General features: G+C 43.4%; 1 protein-coding gene across 3 annotated transcripts in view; it reads right to left on the reverse strand.

Annotated features, from left to right (window-relative positions):
* The window catches only part of LOC147889405 (RNA-binding (RRM/RBD/RNP motifs) family protein), a 72,689-nt gene that overhangs the window by 21,339 nt on the left and 27,987 nt on the right, over positions 1-23,363 (reverse strand). For all 3 annotated transcript variants that reach the window (XM_087391500.1, XM_087391499.1, XM_087391498.1), the window contains exons 6-8: positions 15,949-15,990; positions 15,763-15,858; positions 773-880 (exon numbers count right to left, since the gene is read on the reverse strand). In XM_087391500.1, coding sequence (XP_087247626.1) covers positions 773-880; positions 15,763-15,858; positions 15,949-15,990 — 246 coding nt within the window. The remainder of the gene's footprint in view (positions 1-772; positions 881-15,762; positions 15,859-15,948; positions 15,991-23,363) is intronic.

Consider the following 23,363-nt stretch of genomic DNA (forward strand, 5'->3'; position numbering starts at 1 on the left):
CAGATGATGTTCCGTCCTCCAAGCGATGAGGATTGTTAGTTGGAACATTCAGGGCCTTGCAACTTGGCGGTTTTCCTCATTGATTAGTAATCAGCTTCACCCAAGTGTCACTCAAGATTTCCATTGATGTTCTTTTTGTCCAGATAAAAATTGGATGGTAAAGACTGTGTGAAGTCAAGTAAATTGCTTTTCAGTCACACATTCTCCCGTTTCATGCCCTGCTTGCATTCCTCCAGAGGTTTACACCTCATATCACTTTTTGGTAGTATTGTGGTCTCTCTTGATAGCCCATTTGTCACACGTGCAATATGAGTCATGACTGATCACACAAACTTGGCAGAAATTTCAGTCATTCCAATTCAATTCCACCTCTATCTAATGCGCAAACTTGGCAGAAATTACAGTCATTCCAATGCACAAACATCGACATAGCAATTGAGGCCCACAAAAGCAGCTCCTTCTAAAAAAGGATAAGCTTCCTCTCTTATTGGGTGCGTGAAGGTTGAAAAGGCCAACCTTACGTCCACCAATATGAAGTTAAACCCGTGTCTAGAAGATTGTCAATTTGCCACCCCAAAAAGAAAAAAGAAAAAAAGGTCAAATCATTGTGTCAAATGACAATGCAGACCACACATAATCGAATGACATTACAAGAAATTGAGGCCTATGAATCTGATATATCTGTATATACCCAAATATGTTATACAGTTGTAGCCATTGAGATTCGAACTACATACAAGCACTCCTCGTATCCCAGAGCCTTGTGGCATACCTCTGAGCTTGCATTTGGGGTCGCCTGGCACACAGTGAGTATACTATTCCCCAATCTCATGCCATTCAGCCCAGCACATGCTTTCAAAGTCACAGAGGGATCCAAGTACTGTAGAACAAAAAAGATGATAATTGTCAAAGGCATTTTCCAAACCTGCCCCACTAAATAACTTCTCTACAGCATAAAAATTAGAGGTGCAAAAATGCAATTACACCTTTATCTTGCAAAGTTAGATCGATGCATGTAGCCTCGATAAACTATCCTTTTAGCACTTTATTTCATGCTAGCAACAAAAAATGATATTACCATGTACTGCAAGATCACCTAAAGAAAGAACAGTCAACCAAGCAGGCAGGTATAACCCGCAAAAATGTATTTTTACCACCAATTTCTTCAGTAAAAAAGTTTTACAATCAACTAGCTACAAGCTTTTGAAATTAAGGAAGACAGGTCGACATCTATCCATAAAAGAATCATAGGTGCCTGCTCTTCTTACAGCTTTGATACAAAAAGAACTCTTTATAAGTAACACACAACATATGAGAGAAAGAAAGAAAGAAAGAGCACAAATTGCAATAACATAAGCACCAAATGTTTGTTCTCAAAGGATAATGAAAGTCTGAATCCGAGGCTTTCACCTATATATGGTACTCAAATGAAAAACCCTATTCCAGGTGCATCACAATCTGAACGGTGGCATGTATGCCATGATAGCCCTGGATATGCCCTACGTCTGCATACCAATTGAAAGCTCTCTACAAGGATAATTCAACATCCGAAAGCTCAAATAACATCATTTAAAAGCAACTATGACACCTACTTATGAGTATTTGCAATACTAGTTATTGACAGAGACCATTTGAAAATACTGCAGGTCACCAAAGGGTTAAAAAACTACCTTGAGTAAAAAAACTCCTTGTTATTAGTAAGTCACAACACATGATAGTCACTGAGTTTACCTACAATCTTAATTTACAATATGTCCATCGAAATGCCCTTAGCAAATAGTGACAGACGTGTTAACTGTAATACCGGGACCAACGACATAGGCTGCGGTAAAGGCAGGAAACTGTGAGGGATGAAAGCACAAGAGCTGGGGAAAGCCTCAGCTGAATAGGCACCAAATGCTCCACAGTGAGATTATCCACACAAGGGAGGCCGTCGGATCCGAATCACACACAAGAAAAACTGGAGAGGGGAGAAAGAAACATGAGAGACTGCAAGGGATCTCATGACCAAACCCCCACAAAAGCTGGGGAAAGCCTCGGCTGAATAGGCACCAAATGCTCAACACTGAGATGATCCACTTGTGTGGGAAAGGGGCTGTAGGTGGGCCGACCCCCTCTCCTGCTTATAGGGGCTGCCACGCAGCCTTATAGCCCCCTGCCATATGTAGGGGATGCCCCACTTGTGCCCCTGGCTCTAGAGCCGATTGGCCTACCTAACAGGGCCGACCACTATAAGGCCTGCTGCACATAGCCTATAGGGGGGCCAGGTGGACTCCCTACCCTCGATGGCCCGACTAGTAGGCCTATGTGGCCCAGGAGGTAAGAAGAGCTCCAAGGGGCGGGTCACTTGCTCTACGAGTGGCCACGAAGGCTGGCCAGCATGAAGCACCTCCTCAAAGGATGCCACGTCGCACCCAGCAGGCCTAGATGGACCCCTGGGTAAGGCCTCCACAGGGGGCAGATCTGCCCTCAGCCCTACCCTACTCCACCCTCACGGGGGGCAAGCACACCCACAACAAAGGACAAAGGCCCTCACTCAGCCTAACCTAACCTCTCACGGGGCGGGCACACCCAAAAGCAAGGTTGTGACATCAGGAGATGTTGACCTCCAATAACACCCTGCATGTTTTGCAGTAAGTTGGCAAATAGTGGCTAAGTCTTCTCGTGCTACAGCATGCATTCCCACCGTGAATGTTTCAAGTGTGGTACTCTTCTGCGAGCTGGATGCAGCCTTACATTTAGCAATTGAAGAGCATGAAGGAGAAGCATATGCGTGGTGATGTTGCAAAAGTATACATTCACCCTTGGCAACGCAAGGTTGACGATGCCCCACTATGATGCCCACTCACTCCCAGATTCAAGAATAGAAGTGCGTAGTGGATCAACTGACCGACCAAGAAAGAAAATTTAACAATCATTTTTAAAGGGTTGTTTTTAAGAGGGTGAAAACGACTCTAAATATGAGTACTGTGTATCCACAAATTGATGGTCAAACAAAACTAGTCAATCAGACCATAGAGAATATGCTTCGAGCATATGTAAATAAACGGGGCAAACTAATTGGAAAAAAGTATCTACCCATATTAACAACTATAGATTTTCTCGAAAACATGTCAATCCTGACCCCGCCGCGCCCGCAGGATCAAATGCTTAAGATAGGTAAAAGAGAGCATTACAAGAGATCGGGATAGAGCAAGAAGTTATGCATATCCACACCGTACAAAGGTGAAATGTGCTAAAGGCGAGAATTTGCATACCATTCTTAATACTTAAGAGAATTAGAGAACTTCCTTACAAACTATGTAAGTAGACCAAAAACAAGCTAGGTGATGAACATTATCTGCTAGGTGGATTGAGTTATGCAGATCCATAACCATTCCTGATACTATAGAGATTAGATTATAAACTAGCTCTACCAAAAAGAGGTAGAATACATCTAGCTTCTTAAAAGAAAGCTAGGAGATGATTATAATCTAGTAGATAAAGAAGTCCAAGTTACAGTAAGCGACCTAGACCCAAGTTTTCTTTTTGTGAGCTCTCCTTGAGCCACATGTAACAATTGTAAGCCTTTGATCTTGAAGGGCTAGAAATTTTTGTTAAAAAAACTCCTACAAAGCAATTTGCTGGTCGCTAAAATTGTAGACGCTTTTCGCCTTTCACTCTCTGGATTTTTGTCCCTTAGTACTTCTGAGGCTCCTTTGTGACTGTCACGAGAGTATGGACACCACTGTTTTGTTCACAGAAAAACAATTCCAATGCAATTACCCACACAAAGTCACGTCTCCTCTGTGTTCTAGGTGATCTGACAATAAAGTCCATAGAAAAACATTCTCTTTCGCTAGATGGAATCTCTAAAGGATGTAATAGCCCGCTTACCTTACGACGTGACCTTTATTGACATGGCATTTTTACAGTCTTGAACGTTCTCCTTATTCATTCCAGGCTAATAAGACTACTAGCATGACATTCATGAAGAATTTGCCTAATCTCATTACTATACGAGAAAGGACTGGAAAACAGCTCACGACCGATGTAATTACAACAAACACCATATGAGCAAAATTTGTGACTCAAAACAAATGCATAAGAACCCTGAGATTCAAGACAATTGCAATATATGATGCACCCTAAGAGTCCTAGAAAGCCCAAACATCTTCTGCAAGAGCAGCAAAATTATTTGGAATGCTTGCTCTATCCTTGTGGAGCAGGTTTATCATCTTCTATACTACAATTCTTCTATTTAAGCCCTTCTTCACCATTATTTGGTGTGTCATCGTTTCCATGTGACTCCTTAGAGAAAGCCTCTTAATTAATTGGATCCATCTCCGTAATTTCTTTTCGTACTTTGGGATATGGAGCATTATGCTTATATTATCCTTTTCTTGGAAGAATTGAGTAAAACTCAATTCATTAACAATTGCCATTTGGCTAGAGGAATCTGCTACACAGTGAAGTTTCCTTTTTTATACCTCAATTGAAAATTGAATCCCTCCATTAGCTCAAGCCATCAAGATTTTTTTCCCTTCAAGCTCTGGCTGGTTATAAATCTATTTGATGATTCTTGCGCAAATAGGAGTTCAAATTTGCTGTCATATAAATAATTTGTCGACCTTTTCAAAAATCTCATATGCTGAGTAATTTTTCTTTCTTTGGTCTAGCTTTTGTTTTCAAAGACAACTAGCCAACCACTTTGTTAAGGCACCATACTATAAAGCTACTAGCATGTCGCAACTACAAATGGTTTATTGGGATTTACTACTCTTTTAACATCAGAGCTGCACCTATAGCCACAGTTTTTCAAAACTTTTTCTTTCGACTTCTTACGAAATGAAGGGCTCTCTCTTCCCCTTAAGTTGATCCGTCATTAGAATAGCTAGTTTAGCATAATCCTTAATGAATCAACAATATAACCCTACGAATATTTGTGTGCACCTAGAGCTAGAAAACTAGGAGGTAGGTTGCTTGCTTAGGGTCAACACTCTCTGCAGCGGAAAATGAAGCCTCAGATCACACGATAGAGAATGGAACACAACTCACTCCGTGTGCTTATAGAGAGCTTAGACATGAAGAAAATAGACACAAACATTCAGCCAGAAACTGCGACAGCACTTTCACTGTTCTACTGTGGTCAGATCTGCCCCTTTGTTGCATGTGCGCTCCTAGATTGACTCCTGAACTGTGAGAGCTTCGTCTGCAGCACACAACCACTCTCCTATGCTCTCCGTCAGTCTGCTGCTCTGCACCAAGGAGGAGGCTGTTACGTACAGAGACTGAACTGAAGGATGCCCCCCCAAGGGGGCCCTTTTATAGGGCTGAATGCCCCTGGAACGAGCCAACCGTTTGGCTGGCTGGCTGGTCTATTTTCACAGACTGAGCCACCTCTACTATAAATAGGTTCTGGTCTGCAGGCGCTTGTCCTTTGTGTCTTGCTCCAGCCATGCTGCTGTACTTGCACAGTCCTGTAGGTGTCTTCATGTCATCCTCCTTCAACATGTATCCACTTGCTTGGTACTATTTCTTTTTGTTTTTCAATAGTATGCTTATTAAGAAATGAAATGTTTTCCTACTGTTCAGTTACGGACAATGGGGACTAGGTCTAGCATTTGAGAGTGGACCCCCTTGCTTGGGGTTATGGGCATTAGTGACCCACAAGAGTGATGGCCTCTCTTTGAGAGGGACATCTAGAAACCACACCCCACCTGAGTACCCAAACATGGGACCAATCAAATGCACAGATTGCATACCGACCTAGGAACCATTCAAGAGAATGTTCCCTGAGCTTTGGGTGTGGGCCTGGCAGCATGTCAAGAGTAATGGAGATACAAGATAAGACAACAAACAAATGAGCTCAGTATGGCTCAATTATGACCTTAGAGTACGTCAATAGATAGTCTAAGCTGTTAGGAACCCGTGGGTGCGATCAGAATTAAATTCTGACAACTTTGAAATTTTAGGGTTTTTGGGAGTGACGTGGCAGCTGACACGTGGCAAACTGCCACATGGAATCTGAGCTGGCAGGTCAGTCCACCTGTCCCACACATGTGGCAGCATGCATGGCAAGTGGCAGGGCATGCAGGCCAAGTGTTTGGCCCCAAATCTGGTAGATTTGGGGCAGGTTGTGGGCTGTCCTCTTTGGGACTGCAGCCCACCAAAAATCTGGGACAAGTGTCCACCTTCCACTCTAGGCCTAGGGGGGGGCTGAGCCTATAAAAGAAGGCCTCTCCCCTTCATTCCACACATGAAAATTTCGTCACTTTTCTTCTCCCTCCTTTTGGATGCAGGTTGTGGGCTGTCCTCTTTGGGACTGCAGCCCACCAAAAATCCGGGACAAGTGTCCACCTTCCACTCTAGGCCTAGGGGGGGGGGGGGGGGCTGAGCCTATAAAAGAAGGCCTCTCCCCTTCATTCCACACATGAAAATTTCGTCACTTTTCTTCTCCCTCCTTTTGGATGATGCAGCAGAACCTCTCCAGCTCCTTGGGTCAGCCAGCTTCTCCCCAGGCCATTCTCTCACCTCAGCAGCACTTTCTCTCTCTACAACAGCACATTCTCTCTCTACAGTTCCAGCCCCTCCTCTCCAAAAATCTGCCCCCTCTCAGCTCTTCTAGAACAGCAGCAGCATCCTCTCTCCTTCACCTAGCCTGGAGCAGCCACAGCCCCTTTCTCTCTCCTGCTGCAGTCTTTCTCTCTCTACTGCAGAATTTCTCTCTCTACTGTTCCAGCCCATTTCCCTTGTAGAAATCTGCCTTTCTATGCACCTCTGGAACAGCAGCAGCTCCTCTCTTACATCTCCTCCCTTGGGATCAGCATTGGCACTCTCTCTCTACAGCTATCACTCCATAAAAGCTTTCTCTCTCTAGCCTACAGGCTGTTTTTCTAAGCTGTTCTCATTCCAGCCCCATTTCCACACTCTCCTCACCCAAGGTAGCTTGAGAGGCATCAAGGACTTCATCTACAAAAGGGTCAAGTCACGAAGGGAGCCTGTATTGTCAAGTTTATCTCATTCACAGCACTATTTCATGTTGTTTCTACTATCTTTCTAGAAACTAGTGCTTGTCTCTAATGTTGGATGTAAGTGGTGATTGTTGCAGGCTTCTTCCTTGTGGATTGGGCAAGCCAAGAGTTGAAACCTGAGCTTGGAGTCCTCCTTTTTGTTGTCTACCTTGTACATATGCTCTTGAGTCTTGTATCTAGGTCCTAGGTTTTCACTGAGTTCATTAGTTTGGAAGGTGCATTGCACCTTGGTCTTGTATCTCCATTTTCAAGAATAAAGTGAGCCTGGATAAGGGGGGGGGGGGCCGTCTTGGCCCCTCAATCATATTGCGTTTTCCAATGATGTCACTTTGTGTTTAAGCTGTATAAGTCTTAATTCCAGCTTAATTGCAAACTCTTAAGTTCAAGTATATGTGTTTGGCAACTCGCAATCATCTCATTCAAATGCCTCTGCAAAATCCGTTGTCTGAATTGATAGAAAGCACCGAGTAGTTTACACTTCAGGGCCTCCAGCACCTGTGCAGACTGCTGTAGCCTCCACGAGATTCTTAGCTTCTAGTAGCATATAGTACTAAAGCAGCTGTTACGTAGGGTCCATAGTAGAGTCTTGAGTCCTTGTAAGCCAACAAACTCAATAGGGTTGAGGCAAATCTGTCCCACGTCATTTTGTGAGTCTGAATAATAAAAAATTGTTTGGTTTGAACATCTATTGTCACAATTCTTCTCATGTCCGGGTATTTGTGATGATAAAGGTGTGTTGAGTTGCACATATTGATCCCGGGTTCTACACTTTCATGCGCTATCACATGTGAGAGCCTTGTCATCATTTGGTCGTTTCATGTGAAGGAGTTCACTATTACATGCATATAAACATAAACTTGGTATACTTAGGCTCATGAGAAATTGTTGTGTTCTGCTAAGGGCTTGTGAGGATTTAGACCCTGTCGAAAGGAGCCAAGGGTAGATTCTCTAAATCTTGTTAGACTGTCTAATCGAGTGTCTTCGTAGGCAATGGAATCTCTGAAGAAAGATAAGGCGGAAGTTTCCATCATCAAGTTTAATGGACGGAAATATTCCACATGGCAATTTCCAACTCGACTCTGGTTCATGCAGAGCAGGAGAGAGAGGATAGTCTATCATCTTGCAGTTGCAGTTAGTATCGAGCAGGAGAGAGAGTGAGAATATTCTATCTCCCCCTACAATTGGGGTTCGGGGGGGGGGGGGGGGGGGTTGTTGGAGAATGATCCTAATCAGAGGCGTATTTTGGCTCTAACGTGGTGTTAGATAGAGGCTTGTGATTGGTCGATGGACGTGGAGCTCTTCGTCGATTGGCATGCAAGTATATGCCGGTTATTCGTTCTCTAGTACGATAGCCGTATGCGGGAGAGCCATGTTGCAGTATACAGTGTGGCAATGAAGTCTCTTGGTGGCTAGCTCCTACATAGTCGCATGGAAGGCGGTTGAGAGCTTCTCTTTTGGTCTCGGTCTGCATAGACGTGCCTTCTTCTTCTCCACGCTCATGAGAGTCGCCTTTGAGAGTTTTAGCTTGTCGTAGCATATACTATATAGTACTAGAGCAGTTGCTCTGTATGGTCCATAGTAGAGTCTTGAGTCCATGTAAGCCAACAAACTCCGTAGAGTTGAGGCAAACCTGTCCCATGTCATTTTGTGAGTCCGAATAATAAAGTGTTGTTTAGTCTGAACATCTATGGCGCAATTCTTCTCAGGTTCAGGTATTCTATGATGATAGAGGTGTGTGTAGTCGTGCTGAGTTGCACATATTGATCTCGGTTCTACACGGATGCTTATTACTTTCATGCGCTATCACATTTGAGAGCCTTGTCATCATTTTGCCATTTCATGTGAAGGAGTTCACTATTACATGCAAACCAACCTAGCATATAGGCACAAATTACCTTTCTTTTTCTTCACGAATAGGACTAGGGAATCCCATGGAGTACTACTAGGTGAAATGTGTCATTTTCTAAGACATCCAATTAATAGTTTTTAAACTCCTTTTTCTTCAGGCCTATAGGAGGATTTACAAAGAGTGCACTTGGGAATTATTTCTATATAGTCTACATCTCGCATTGGAGGAAAATCACTTAGTTCAAATTTGGTCAATGATTAATGCTTTTGTTGTTTTCTATAGCACGGTAAGGAAAATCCTTGTAAGAAGTAAGATCACAAAGAAATGCATTCATCTTTGCAGAAGTTTTTCACGTTCCATCGAATAAATAAGTCGAGAGGCTTGATGGGGTTATTAAGGTAACTTTGTTGTGAAGTATGCCCTAAGCTATAAAACCATTCCCTTTTGAGAACATCATATGTCATGTCCAGATGCATCTTTGTACCCTTGAATCTTCACTTTGACATCATATATCATAATGTCAATTTGCGACTTTTGCAGATTTGGACAGCAAATCCTTTTTTTTTTGCAGTTGCAAGCCTTGAGGCTATCTTTTGGGTCACTTTGTTAGTGCATTTTTTACTTGTCCCTTTGCAATGGCTAGCAACAATTATAAATTATTTGGCATTCTTTGTGAAGATGATAAGTTGGATGGCACCAACTATCCGATGTGGTCTTATCTCATGAAACATATTCTTGTTGCAAGACATTTTTGAAACATTGTTTCTGGGATTGATCTAAGGCCAGCCAATGCTGCATTGGCTACCCCTAATGCTGGTCCCTCTGCAGAGGGGACTCCTCCTAAAGCTTTGTCCTCTAGCACTCATGTTGCTGCTCCTCCAACTCAGGAACAAACAAGATGGGATGCAAGAGATGCAAATGCACATTCCTGTATTGCTTTATCATGCAAGAGAATCATTATTCCACACATCCAGTCATGCAGGACAGCAAAGGATGCTTGGGACAAATTGGCTTCTCTTTATCAGATTCGCAATGAGACACGTGTTGCATATTTAAGAAGGCAATTGCAGAAAGTCGGCATGGATGAAGGTGACTCTATGGATGCATACTTGACAAAGGTCAAGGACCTCATGAAACAACTTGCCAATATTGATGAGCTGGTGCCAAATTCTCAGCTTGTCAGTACCACATTGAATGGGCTGCCAGATACATATTAAGGGTTTGCTACAACCCTTCGACTAGTGGCCATGGGTAATCCAAACCACTACTCCTTTGATCAGTTAGTCGCTTTGCTTTTGCAGGAAGAGCAAAGTCGTTCTAATAGGCAAGCTACTATTCCTGATCATGCATTTGCTTCACAGCAGACAGGAAAAGGCAAGGCTTCCAAGCCTATGGGCAAGCCTAAATATGTGCCTAACAGTGGCAATTCCTCCAATGTATCTCAAAATACAGCAGATAAGTCAAAGAAGAAAAGATGCAACTATTGTCACAAGCCAGGGCATGAGATTTCAGAATGCAAGAAGCGCATTGCTTTCGAGAAGAAGAAAGCAGGATTGACAGTAAATGCCTCACATGCAACTAAATCCCATGAGCCAGCAGATGCCTCACATGCACATGCTCTCCAGGATGATTGGGCATGGGCTGTCCATTGCTCGTTTAATCCCTCCAAAGTTGATGCATTCTCTACTGCTAATGATGCTTAGTCTTGGCATTTTGATAGTGGTGCTTCCAAGCACGTCACCTCTTGCAGACAGTTGTTTCATTCCTTCGCTAATACACCTCGAGGGGGGACTGTCACATGTGCTAATAATGCTTCCTATACTGTAAAAGGAATTGGAGATGTGCAGCTCACATCCATTTCAAGCCATCATGTCACTCTGACAAATGTTCTTTTTGTGCCTGAAATTGAAGTCAACTTGATTTCAATTTCAGCCATTGCCACTTCAAGTTTCAGTTATATTTGATGAATACAGATGCTTAGTATATGATCTTCGTGATGACAATGCCATAGTTCTCACTGGCACTTTGAAAAAGGGGCTTTATCACCTTGATTATCACTTAGCTGCACTTTCTATTGAAGCATTTGCTATTTCAGATTCACAGCTTGCTGAAACTCATCTTTGGCATAAGAGAATGGGTCATCGCAATTATAGAGCTCTTGCCAAGTTACATTCACAAGGCATGGCAAATGATGTACCTCAAACTCACACAGTTTCCAAACATGTGTGTGAGGGTTGTCTTTTGGGTAAGATGCATCGGTTTCCTTTTCAAAAGGATTGTCCAAAATTCTCACAAAGGAAATTGCAGCTAGTACACAGTGATGTCTATGGCCCAATGAGGACAAATGCCATTGGAGGGTACAAATATTTCATGACTCTAATTGATGACTTCACAAGATATTGCTAGGTATATGCTTTAAAAGCCAGATCTGAAGTGTTCTCATGCTTTTACAGGTGACTGAATATGGTTAAGAATGAATCAGGATGCAAGCTTGTCACCCTCAACACAAATAGGGGGGGAGAGTATATGTCAAAGGAGTTTGATGCATTTTTGGCTTCACGGGGCATTGTTCACTCATGCACTACTCCTTACACTCCTCAGCATAATCCTATTCCTGAAAGAAAGAACAGGTCCACTACGAAGATGGCCAAATACATGCTTAAGGCCAAGTTCTTGCCTAATAAATTTTGGCTCCATGCAGTGGTGTGCGCCAACTATGTGTTGAATAAATCACCTACAAGGGCATTGAAGACTGTTACACCTTATGAAGCACGGAAAGGCAGGTAGCCTTCACTTTCACACATGAGTGTTTTTGGGTCTCTTGCATATGTCCTTGTACCATCTCAGCTGAGACATAAGCTTGATGATAAGGCAATCAAATGCATATTCATTGGTTACAGCCAGGAGAGTAGAGGGTATCGGTTGCACCAACCAAATACTGGGAAGATTATTGTCAGTAGAGATGTAATCTTTGCTGAACATTCAGCTTCTCCTCTTGTGGACTGCAAAGCTAAGCCAGAAGTTGACATGTTTGATGCCTTTGACTCTTGATTACCTCTTCTTCCCTCAGAGGGGGAGTTTGACCAGCAACATGAGCCTCCTCCACGCCCTCCAACAAGCAATGATCAGCCAGCGCCCCATGCTGATTTGCACGTTCCTCTTCCAGCACATGAGAGAAAATCTGTTACAGAAGTTCAGCGTAGAGCTGTCTGGAAACCTCCCCATTTCAAAACGTGAATAATCCACTTTTTTACAAGAGCTTCGAGCTCAATTCAAATTGGCAACATGCCACTTGTCTAAAATCTAAACTAAGCCCTATTACATGCCACTAAGGGCCATTCTGGAGTCTTCAAAGCTCTCGGTCACACGAACCGCCTCCTAGATGCTTGTCAGGCTCCCGTTACGCTTAGGAAAAATAATCCTTCCTAGTACCTGCAACAATTAATTAAAGCGCACCACCATGGCACCCATTAATTGTTAGCGCTTTGCATGCAAATAACACACTGTGGACTAATCCTAGTCACGGTGGGAGTCCCCACTGAACACGTGTGCACATCTAAACAAATATATATTTACAAATAAATATATATATATTCTCTGATTGACCGGAGTCAACACTCTTGATTATAATTAAAGAGCTTTGACCAAAGGTCGAGGCGCCTTAATTATAGCCAAGTCTCTCCAACCGAAGTTGGCACATCTTGGTTAACCGGGGTTAACCCTCTTGGCGCATGCCAAGTCTTGTTGACCGAAGTCAACACTCTGCTCTGTGGTTCTCTGGTTAACCGCAGTTAACCCTCTTGGTAATAAACCAAGTCTCCTTGACCGAAGACAGGTTTACTTGACTAGAGTCAAGTATCTTTGACCGTAGTCAATCCTTTGACCATTAAAATAACTCTTTGACCATAATTAACACATATAAAACTCTTTAACTATGATCAAATAAATGGTCAACTGTACTTTGACTTAGGATATTTACAATGTGGTGACAGATAGTGGTAAAGTCGTGTTTTCGTGAGACAAAGTCGAGTGGGCCTACTAGATAGTCCACTCGAGACCCATCGCCGTGCGGAAAGCAAGAGAGTCTTCCAAAAAATGGCCATCCATGGAGACCATTATAGATGATCAGGTCGTGCATTGCCCCTAGCTCAAGAAGATGTCATCCATACCATGTCACTCATGAGACATCTGCAGAGTGCCTCAATATCCCGAACTCAGCTACATCTAGCTCCGAGACTGTGTGAATCTCTGTCATCTGTGAAGTCAAGCAGGCTCACCTGTCCATTTCTTGTCCGTGCATTGAAATCCCCCAGTAGGAGTGTGTCTCCCACTCTGGAGAACTCCGTGATGTCATCATGGATCGTCTCATATGATGGGCTGTGTCCATCTGTAGTGACCTCTCGTGCATAGGATGACATGTCTGGAGGAAAGTAGCACACCGCAATGAAGATAGGTCGAGCATCTGGAAGCTGAACTCGTATGCACATGTGTCGTGCATGCTCCTCTCTCCGAGCCACAAATATGAGTGGTCTCGGGTGTGATTTTAAAAGGACAGCCACCCCCCCCCGGAGCCTCGTACTCCGCTATCTCTTCTCAACTCTCTCCTGTGAGCTAACTCCCATGTATATCTTGTTACTGTGAGCAGCCCTCTCTCTGGGCTCTCGACATGACCGTGACCCGGAGCCTATGACCCGACAGCTCAGACAGACGGTCGACACACAGATCACACTTGGAGACATCCCCTCCTTGTTTAGAGTCGGAGCCCGATCGACGGGGGTCACAGTAGCCCTGGTTAGACGCAGAGCTACGACCAGGAGACGTGCCAGGACCGCACCTCTGAGTGGCCGACAGCACTCTATTGCCAACTTCATGCCTCCACTGCCTCATCCATCCTAATATCTTGCTGTTGCTAGGGATGATGATGATATTGATGATGATGCTGAGATTGATATATAGTCGACCATCGACATGACTATGTTGTACTTAGGACTTAGTACTGCCATTCTGCATTTTTGCATTTTGCATTGGTATGGATGCTCGTTTAGTAGCTCCACTACCACAGCTCGTTGTATCAGGATTTTCACAGTCTCATAGACCCATCGGTCTTCCGAAGACTTTAATAAACTTTCTTTCTTTCTTTCTCGTGCGTCTCGATGTAAATGATCATATCTCTATCATTATGTCTCCAAGAAACCTCCTGGGTCAAACCATAGTGTGCCATTACAATTCCATACAGCTATTTTCAGTCCGGTGTGCGCACACATCCCATGGGCTCGACACCATCATAATTCTCCCTCTTCCTTCCCTTCCTTATCCTCCTTGTCTCCTCTTTCTTGGATGATCACCCTACCATCCCTATATGCAGTCCATTTCCCTACTTCCCTCGCTGCCATTACTCGTACCATACCTTCCCTTCGGTGCTCCTATTGTAATAAAGTGAGGTCGCCATCCAAGTAGATCTTGGTTCCCTTTAAAGTCGCTCTCATGTTCATGAGGGTTTTTCTGTCCATGGCTGTCCGGAACTTCAGCACTAGTGGCTTTGTGATTGCCTCAGATTTGCCCACCCTCTAGGTTGTCTGACAAGTGAGATTGACCCCCATTCTGGTAAACAATATCTTGGCATCTGCCATTGGAGTGTCTCCCATTGGTAGGCCCCTCACCAAGACATTAAGCACTTTTCTGGTCCTTCTCCTTTCCTCCTGAAGTGCTTCGGAGATGATCTCTTCTTTAGGGGCAAGTGTGCCTTTCTTGACCACATCCTACCATTCCAACATCTTGGCTTCCCCCATGCTGATTTGATGTTTCAGTTCAGCGTGTTTCCCTTGCATTGTGGCCTGCATAACTGCAATATCTTTCTTGAGGTTGGCATTCTCTGCTTTGAGCTCTTCCATTGCCTTGCATGTCTTTACCGGGGCCCCATTTAGTACTTCAATTTCCAATGCATGTACTTTGCCTTGAAGGCTGGTATTGGCACTACCCATTCCAACTTGTCTTTTTCCCATTCCTCTCTTTTGGATTTCTCTTTCCTCCACTCTTCTTGCATCTTCCCACCTTGTTTCTTCATTTCATTGAGTACCTTATCCACAAGTGCTTTCTCAGCCAATAAGGCTACATTTGTAGCTTTCAGATTATCTATCTTCTCAATGAGGGCTGTGCAAACCTTATGGAGGCTGGTAAGGACACTTTCTGCGACCTTGTCCCTGATGAGAAGGTTGGCAAAACATCTAGGGCCTGTTTTCCCATTTATCTTCAACGCAACCACGTGTAGGCATATTGCAAGCTCACTGTTTGACCCTGTTTGTTTGCAGAAGTGTGATAGTGCAGGAAACAAGATATTTCTTACATCCTTTGCTGCCCTGAATGACCTTCATGCATGCTGGTATGAGTGATTAAGCTAGAATGCGGCACAGCGACAATCCTGCTGCTGCTCTAGGTTTACATTGAATAGAAAAAGAATCATGCCTTGCTTATTTTAGACTTAGCAACTGTCAAAGGCCATTTATAAACAGCAGAACTCACTGTTTCTAAATGACCAATTCAGGGGCAATGGTAGATACCCCTAGAATTTTGTTCTCGAGCAGAGAGCAGAAATAGAAGAACAGTCACTAATATATACTTTCATAAGACTAGAATATATCCAATCTTACAAATTAATAAAAAACGATTATAGAAGAAGCAAAAGAACAGTCACTGACCATGCTTCAACTAGGGGATAAACGTTTCTCAAAAGCAACACTTTCCAAATTGAAGAAGATATTGACCAAGGCCGAAAACAAAAGCTAATATATTAAATTGTTTCAGCAGAGATATTTTCCTTGCATATAATTATATTTCCACCATTCCCCTCCCTGCGAGCTCCTCCAAAAAAAAAAAAATCACAAAAAACAAAAAACTGCTCACCTCTAGAAAAGCAAAAGACTCTTTCTTGTTATTTTTTGTTGTGACTTCCCAGTGATACGCTTTCAGCTGGCCAAAGGCAGTAACAATCTCCTTGACCTTCACATGCCCATAAAAAGCTTAGTACGAAAGGCCGCAACCTTGTCATAAAACCATCCTCAGAGGTTATTTGGATTCATGATACCTTACCTTATCAGAAGATAATGTCTGGCAAATACCTCCCACAAAGATCTGCAAACATGTACGATAGAACATCACCTGTGAGCTATACAGCAGTACTACTACTACTCCTACGAGAAATGCATGGTTTTCAGGCAGGTTTTTGCATTTTGAAGTCAGCAGTGGTATTGAACAGAATAACACCAATACAACTCTCCATCTGAGTTTTGACCAACATAGTCTTTAAAAGACCCCAAAAAGTTCCTTGTTGAAGCACTATATGAGATGATGAGCATGTAATACCCAAATGCACAGAAGTTATTGCACTGGACTGTTGTGGGATTTTCTCCCATTTTTTCTTCAATACTTAGAAGGCTTTGATTTTCTTAACTTCTAAGTTAAGCATGACCATAACCTAGGCAACCTCTTCAATAGTAGATGACCTGGATACAAGCAAAGTAGAAGTAGAATGACATTTTAACATACCAACAGAACGGGATTTTAATGGTTCCAAGTCTTTCAAAATGCATATGCATTCTCACATTGTGATGAAAGAGCTTGTGCATCTCTCTCCTTCATGCCATAGGAGTATTGATAACTTATCTAGAGACTACAAAGAATATCAAAATGTTGTCCTCAGGACTAGTCATCACATGACATAAATGAATACTTCGAAGGGCAAAAAACATTTCTTTTTAACTTCAAATTTCACATTCAAACTTGTTTGTATGACAAACAATGTAGAGTGTAATTTCAAGCAGAAACTTTATTCTAAACATATGTAATAAAGATGTTACAAACAAATTTCATAGATACCAAAGAATCATCCAAAGCCAAAAACAGAGACTGCAATTTGGAAATTTAGGAGTGTACTAAAGGATGATGCTACCAAAGGGCGTCATGCTACTTACGATAATGAGGACTCACGTTATTTGCTGTTTTGTGAGGCTTATTGTTTACAAACATGTTTGAGGCTTCAATGCCTGTCTTCATATATTTTCTATTTGTTTTTGGCAATGTATGGATCAAGGGTACATTCACACATGAAATTCTTCAGCAAATGCAAGTTTCCTATTATCTAATGTACTTGACATATTCCTCAAGTGCTAATTTTATCATTTATTTTGTGCACATATTGCTTCTGTGTGGAGCCTATTGTTTCGAGACTCTACACAAGACAATAGTCACAGATCTGGGAGCTCCGAATATTCAATGTAGGTGCTCAAGTCAAGTTCTAAATATAGAGGTGACTTCAAAGCCTGCAACTCCAAAATAGAGTTAGGATAAAAGCCAATGAAAGAAACAAATTCAGTCAATGGAAAACAATGAGTTTTGAAGCCGCAATCTTGGAGTCAAAGTTCATGGATAATGAGTTCCATGGCACAAGCCAATTCGAAGGTTGACATCGGGCAAAGTCCATAGCTATTCCATATGAATCAAGAATCAAACAGAGCCTCCTTTTTTGCCCCACAAACACCATAGTGAAATCACACTCCACCTGATCGATTTATCCTTACTCTGCGCTGGTCTCGCCAAGCAAGTCAATGGGCATCCATTTTTGTTCCAGATTGCTTGCACTAAGCCTGGAATTGTTCCTAGCAACCCGTACTAGGTCACACAATCCCAATGCTGCATCAAGTGTCCACTTCACCTCTTAATTGCCCAGAGCAAAGAAAGAAAGCATCAATACACAAGCAGCATCCATAGAAGTTTGGACAAGAAATAGAACTACCCACTGAGAGCACCCTGCACAACATAGGCATGAGCCAGTTGTACAAAGATCATTCTATTGCAATAAAGACTTTCGGGGGGGTTCAGCCCTTATTTTTGGGCCCTAGTGTGGTGTCTTGTATTCTTTCTTCCCAAAACCCCTCTTTCTATTGCTGTGATTCACTTCTACTCCTCCCACTCTGAGTTGCGATTCATTCCATCAGCATATCTTCGACTCTCTGACGCGTACAAGTGCCCGGAAAGAGTGCAGCTGCAGCGATCCAATTCCCAGCCCTTCTCGAAGATCATCTACTTGGTGCCCAAAGATGCTGCGAATTGACTCCAAAGCACCCAGACCTGCTGCGAGTTGATTCCAAGGAGCCTAGCACTGCAGTGATTTGGTCTAAGGGTGCCCGAGATCCTCTACAAGCTATTCCAGGGAGTAGAGCCATATTGCGATTTGTTCCAGAAGCTGTTTTGTGTGTTGCAAACTGTCAAAAGTGTCATAATAGCAGTGATTTTATTGCTAAAATATTTTCAAGTATCTTAAGGATTGGTTACACTACCCAAGGCTGTTCTTTCCATCACACTAGACAACAACAACTTTTTGGAGATCTGGCAAGATGAACATTCCAAAGTAAGCTTTTCTTTTAACATTGCAAATGCTACAATGTCATTTTCAGCCCATGTAAAAGACACTCCCTTCTTCTACATTGCATAAAGTGAAGCAATCTCAGTATGAACCGTCTATAGTATGAGCATAGACCCAAAAAGCTTCGTACATCATGCAAATTTCTCAACTGAAGCCAACTGCGGATTGCTTCTGTCTTAGCACGATCCATACGCACTTCTTTGGAGACAATGTGTGCCAAAAGTGGATCTGAGGCATAAAGAACTCACTTTTCTTTGCATTAATGAGCAGCCTATTCTTTCTAAAATCTGCAAATGCAAACACTATTGTCAAATGCTTCTTATGCTCTGCCTCATCCTTTAAGTACACAATCATATCATCAAAGAAAGTGCCCACAAAATATCTATATTGCCGCAAGATTCTATCATCATTCGGTAAAAGGTTGTAGTAGCATTCGTGAGTCCCAATGGCAAAACTAAGAACTCATACAGCCCAAAGGAGGTCCTGAAAGCTGTCTTAGACACATCCTCCGACCGAATGTATATCTGGTGATACCCACTCTTCAAATCTACAAGGCTGAAAATAGTTGATCCCTCCAACCTATCCCAATTCGTAGAATGGTCCTTGATGGTTATCTTCTTCAATGCACGATAGTCTATGCACATTCGCCATGACCCATCACTCTTCTAGACTAACGACACTGATGAACTATGCTGAAACAACCCCTTTTCCAATAAATCCCTCACCTGTCTCATGATCTCTTCTTGTTGGGCTGCACTAACTCTATATCATGGATTGTTCGGTGGAATAAATCCCTCACCTGTCTCATGCTCTCTTCTTGTTGGGCTGCACTAACTCTATATCATGGATTGTTCGGTGGACTACTACCTATTATTACATCAATGCCATGATCCTCAGGTCTTTTAGGTTGAAGTTCACATGGCAAAGAGTCAGGAAAACAATCCCCAAAGTGACTAAGGAAATCTGTCCGCTCTTTATCCACCTTAGAGAAAACAGTCCGTGGATCATCAGACTAACTCTATATGGTGGATTGTTCGGTGGACTACTACCTGTTATTACATCAATACCATGATCCTCAGGCCTTTCAAGTTGAAGTTCACATGGCAAAGAGTCAGAAAAACAATCCCCAAAGTGACTAAGGAAATCTGTCCGCTGTTTATCCACCTTAGAGAAAACAGTCCGTGGATCATCAGACTAATATCTTTTGCAAATATTAAATACGCAGAAAGAGGATTTTTCAATACTGAGCAAATAGCAGAAGCAGATACAACAGGGACTAACTCTCCCTTAGCTTTAAAATCCAAAACATGTGTCTTTCCTCTATGCACCAAAGTGATCTTCCGGTTGTAAGCATTCTATACAACATGAACTCTATGACACCATGGCATTCCAAACAAGACATCACAGCCCTCAAGTGGCATAATATAAAACTTATCACTATCCACAAAACTCTGTATATACAAATGGAGCGTCCCAATGATAGGGGTAACAGGTGTACTAAACCCAAGACAAGCCAAGCTTGCCTCACTCATGGATCTCATCTCTTCTGCATGGATTCCCAACTTGCCTGCTAATTCTAGGGAGAGAATTTCTGCACATGCCCCTGGAACAAAGAAGATCAAAGATATTTGATCTCTCATCTTGCCCCATCCTCTACATAACTCTGCAGCATCCCTCTTTGGCTGTTCACTAATAACGTTAGGCATCAATGCTGAAGAAGGCTTAGGCTTCATGCCTTTTTGTTCATCCCTATCATCAGCTTTCCCCTTCAACTTGCGCTTTCGACATTCTCGTGCTACATGTCCCTGTTGGAAAGGTCACCTCCCCATCTGTAAGCCCCCATATGAGGAGAGCGTGGGGGAGGGAGACCTAGATCAGGATGTGCCCCAAAAGAAAGAGAGGGAGCTGCCACATGGGCAGCACCTCACAGCCAAGAGTGAAGAGATGGCTGCCACATGGACAGCAGCAAGGCTGTCATGCGGGCAGCACTGCTCAAGAGCATCCTGGAGAGCCTAGAGCAAAGGCGCGGTACAAGCGGGTCAGGAGCGCAAGTGTACGGAGCAGGCTACAAGGCTGTGCAGATCTAGGACAGGTGGCGCTGACATCAGCATGTGTACGGAGCAGGGTACAAAGCTGTACGGGGCTGTTTGAGGCCTGGTGGAGCAGCAAATGGGGCTGCCAGTGGGCAATGGCATGCCTTATATAGGGCTGGGCCCTTGCCTAGATTGGAGGGCCAAAGGCCCTAGAAGTGTGGGGCCGAAAGCCCCGGGTTGTGACCCCTTAAAGGGCTGGACCAGCCACATATACCTAGATGAATCCAAGAACATTCCCAAACTCATCCTCTAGAAACACAACATAGTGCAGTTTCAATCTCACGAGTCACTCATAAGATTGAAAACCATAAACTCCATCACGCATAGCAGGGACTAGCTACTATGACATCCCCACTGACGTCATCAGCACCCAACAGTGGATGTAGACCATAGTATAAAAGTATGCTCTCACACATACAAATCCACACACCCACACATACTTGAGCATCCATTTATACAAAGTCTTCGTACTGAGTTTCTGTCCGCACTCCGGAGGTGAAGGGCAAACTCAGCCATGACGAAGGCTAGCACTAAAGGAGAAGGCTAATCAAAAAGTAGTCCAAATCTCTTCATTCAAGCTACAACTGCTTGTGAAGTCTAAACGATTTCATTTTAGTCTCTCCCAAACGAGCATCTAAATCTAAATCTAGCCACGGTCTGGTCAGCCAGTCTGGTCGGCCAGATTAGGGCAGGCTGGTCGGTTTTTTGACAGGCCCCTAGGCCTATAAAAGGAGAGGCTTGATGCCTCACAATTCATCCAGCAGCCAGCAGTTCCAGGGCAGAAAGGAGCAACAGGAAGCCTACTCTCTGGGCCTATCTACAGGAGGTGAGAGAGTGCAACAGGTGCTGCAGACTTAGCTCTAGGGAGAGGCTGGACCTTGGCTGTCTTCTAGGGCAGCAAGGTGCTGAGATAATCATACCTTCTAGAGCAGCCATTCACAAGCAGGTTGGAGCAGTGGAACACGGACCTGTGTGCTGCAGACAAAGCTTGGCAGGGGCTGCCCACCTAGGCTGATTCACAGGCAGTAAGGTGGAGAAGAACACACTGGACGAAAAGTCTACAGAGGCTCGAGATGGAGCACGCGGGCTCGAGTCTAGAGATAGCCAGCAGATAGGAGGAGGACCTTGTGGTTAGATCAAAGGACCACACCATTGGTGGGACTCTGGATCTCTCTCTTTTGTATTGTGTCCATAGTTTTGGACGGAAATATATTATTTTGGTGGTTTCTCTGTCTGGCTGGTTCATTGTCTATTGAAGAGTCTGCACATCTAATCTATGTGACGCACATTAAGTAAAAAAGTTTGTGATTCCACACCCCACACGCACACTGTGTGAGCTCCTGGGCATTACTATAAGTCTTCCACTGTGTGTACCCTCTGTTGGGTCATTTCTAGCAGTCCCTCTTCCTTGCAATGAAAGCATTCATTGGCATCCATAAGGCCTTCCTTTCTTCACGTAACAGCTAGTTAAAACTTTGCCTATCACGCTTCTTCTCTCTATTGAAAGGAGCCTTGGAAACATTCCCTGGCTTCCCTACTTTCCTAAAATTATCGTTTTTATTGTTCTTGTAACCACTAGTCTTTCCAAGCAACTAAGCATCAGTTGTTGCATTTTCAATCAACTATGACACGTTGGTTACTCTGGTCTTAGTGCAGTAATCTCTAACTTCTTTGGAGAGCCCACAACAATACTTCTCAATCTACTCAAATAAACGCACATGCCAATAAGAGCTAATGGGCCGCAAAGCCTCCCAAAACTTCTTATTATACGGTTGTGTCCAGCTTATGCCAAGCTATCATTTCATCCACTTCGAATATAGTTAGTCAGCCAAGCAGCTAAGAATATATGTTTAAGTTGAACCCAACTAGTCGGCTCTTTGTTTTGAAGCAACAAGTTGGTCCACCACTGCAATGCATTCCCTTTCAGAAAAAGTGGCTACCTTACGCATCTTAGAAGACTCAGGCAAAGGAAGTTACCTCCTGAGAAGGCTGCATCAAATTGTTTAACAAAATTCAAAGCCTTCAGCCTACCTTGTGCCCCATTCCAGGTCTCAAACTTCACTGCTTCCCCACCTTCCTTAAAGCCTTTTGCCTTACTTTTAGGTGTCAGATTATCATACACAAGTGGCTGCAAAAATGGTACTTGCATAGCATTACCCACAACCTGGCCAACGTCCCACTACCCATAGGAGGGTGTGCCATACCAGCCCTAGTTCCTTGCATACCAAACATACCTACAAGAGCTCCCATAGTACCATGCATTCCACTCTACATTCCTGGCAGCATTCCAATATTTCCATACGATACATTTTGCATTCTCGGCTACATACCCCAAGCATAGTCCCTTGCATACCTTGCATACCAGGCTGAAAACCAACAGTGTAGTTTCAAGGCATTCCAAAACTATCCACAGCTTGACCAGCCATTGCCTGGAACACTGAACCACCCCCAAAATATCATGGATGGAGTGAGGGTTGGGAAATATCTTGCTGCCCCTGGTTTGCATACTGAAAACTATTAACACTAGGACCAAAGATAGACTGTTGCAATGGAGCACCCTGTGCATTTGGCATAACTGATGGCTGCCCATTGAGTGGCATGGAACCATATGGCTGTGAGCCCCTTTCAGTATTTCTTTATTATTTGGAGGACACTGAAACTGGGTTACACAATGGACTCAATTCTACCTGCATAAGGGCATTCCACAACCCAATAGGCATCAATATACCATGCACATTCCTTCTTGTGCACTGCTCTCACCAAAGGATTCGATTCTACTTGCATCAAGGGCATTCCACAACCCAATAGGCATCGATATACCACGCATATTCCTTATTGTGCACTACTCTCACCAAGCAAAAGTCAATAGGCACGGACGATTCAGACGTATAGACGGAATCGTCAATTGGCGCTCCTCACCCCCTTGGAATCCACCCAGGACATGTAGCTTTTGGCCAAACTCGCAATACCAAAAATGTGCCGTCATTCTA

The sequence above is a fragment of the Dipteris shenzhenensis genome, chromosome 20 (assembly GCF_047967505.1).
Source record: "Dipteris shenzhenensis isolate YYH24624 ecotype China chromosome 20, Dip_SZ_1.0, whole genome shotgun sequence".
Taxonomy (NCBI): Eukaryota; Viridiplantae; Streptophyta; class Polypodiopsida; order Gleicheniales; family Dipteridaceae; genus Dipteris; species Dipteris shenzhenensis.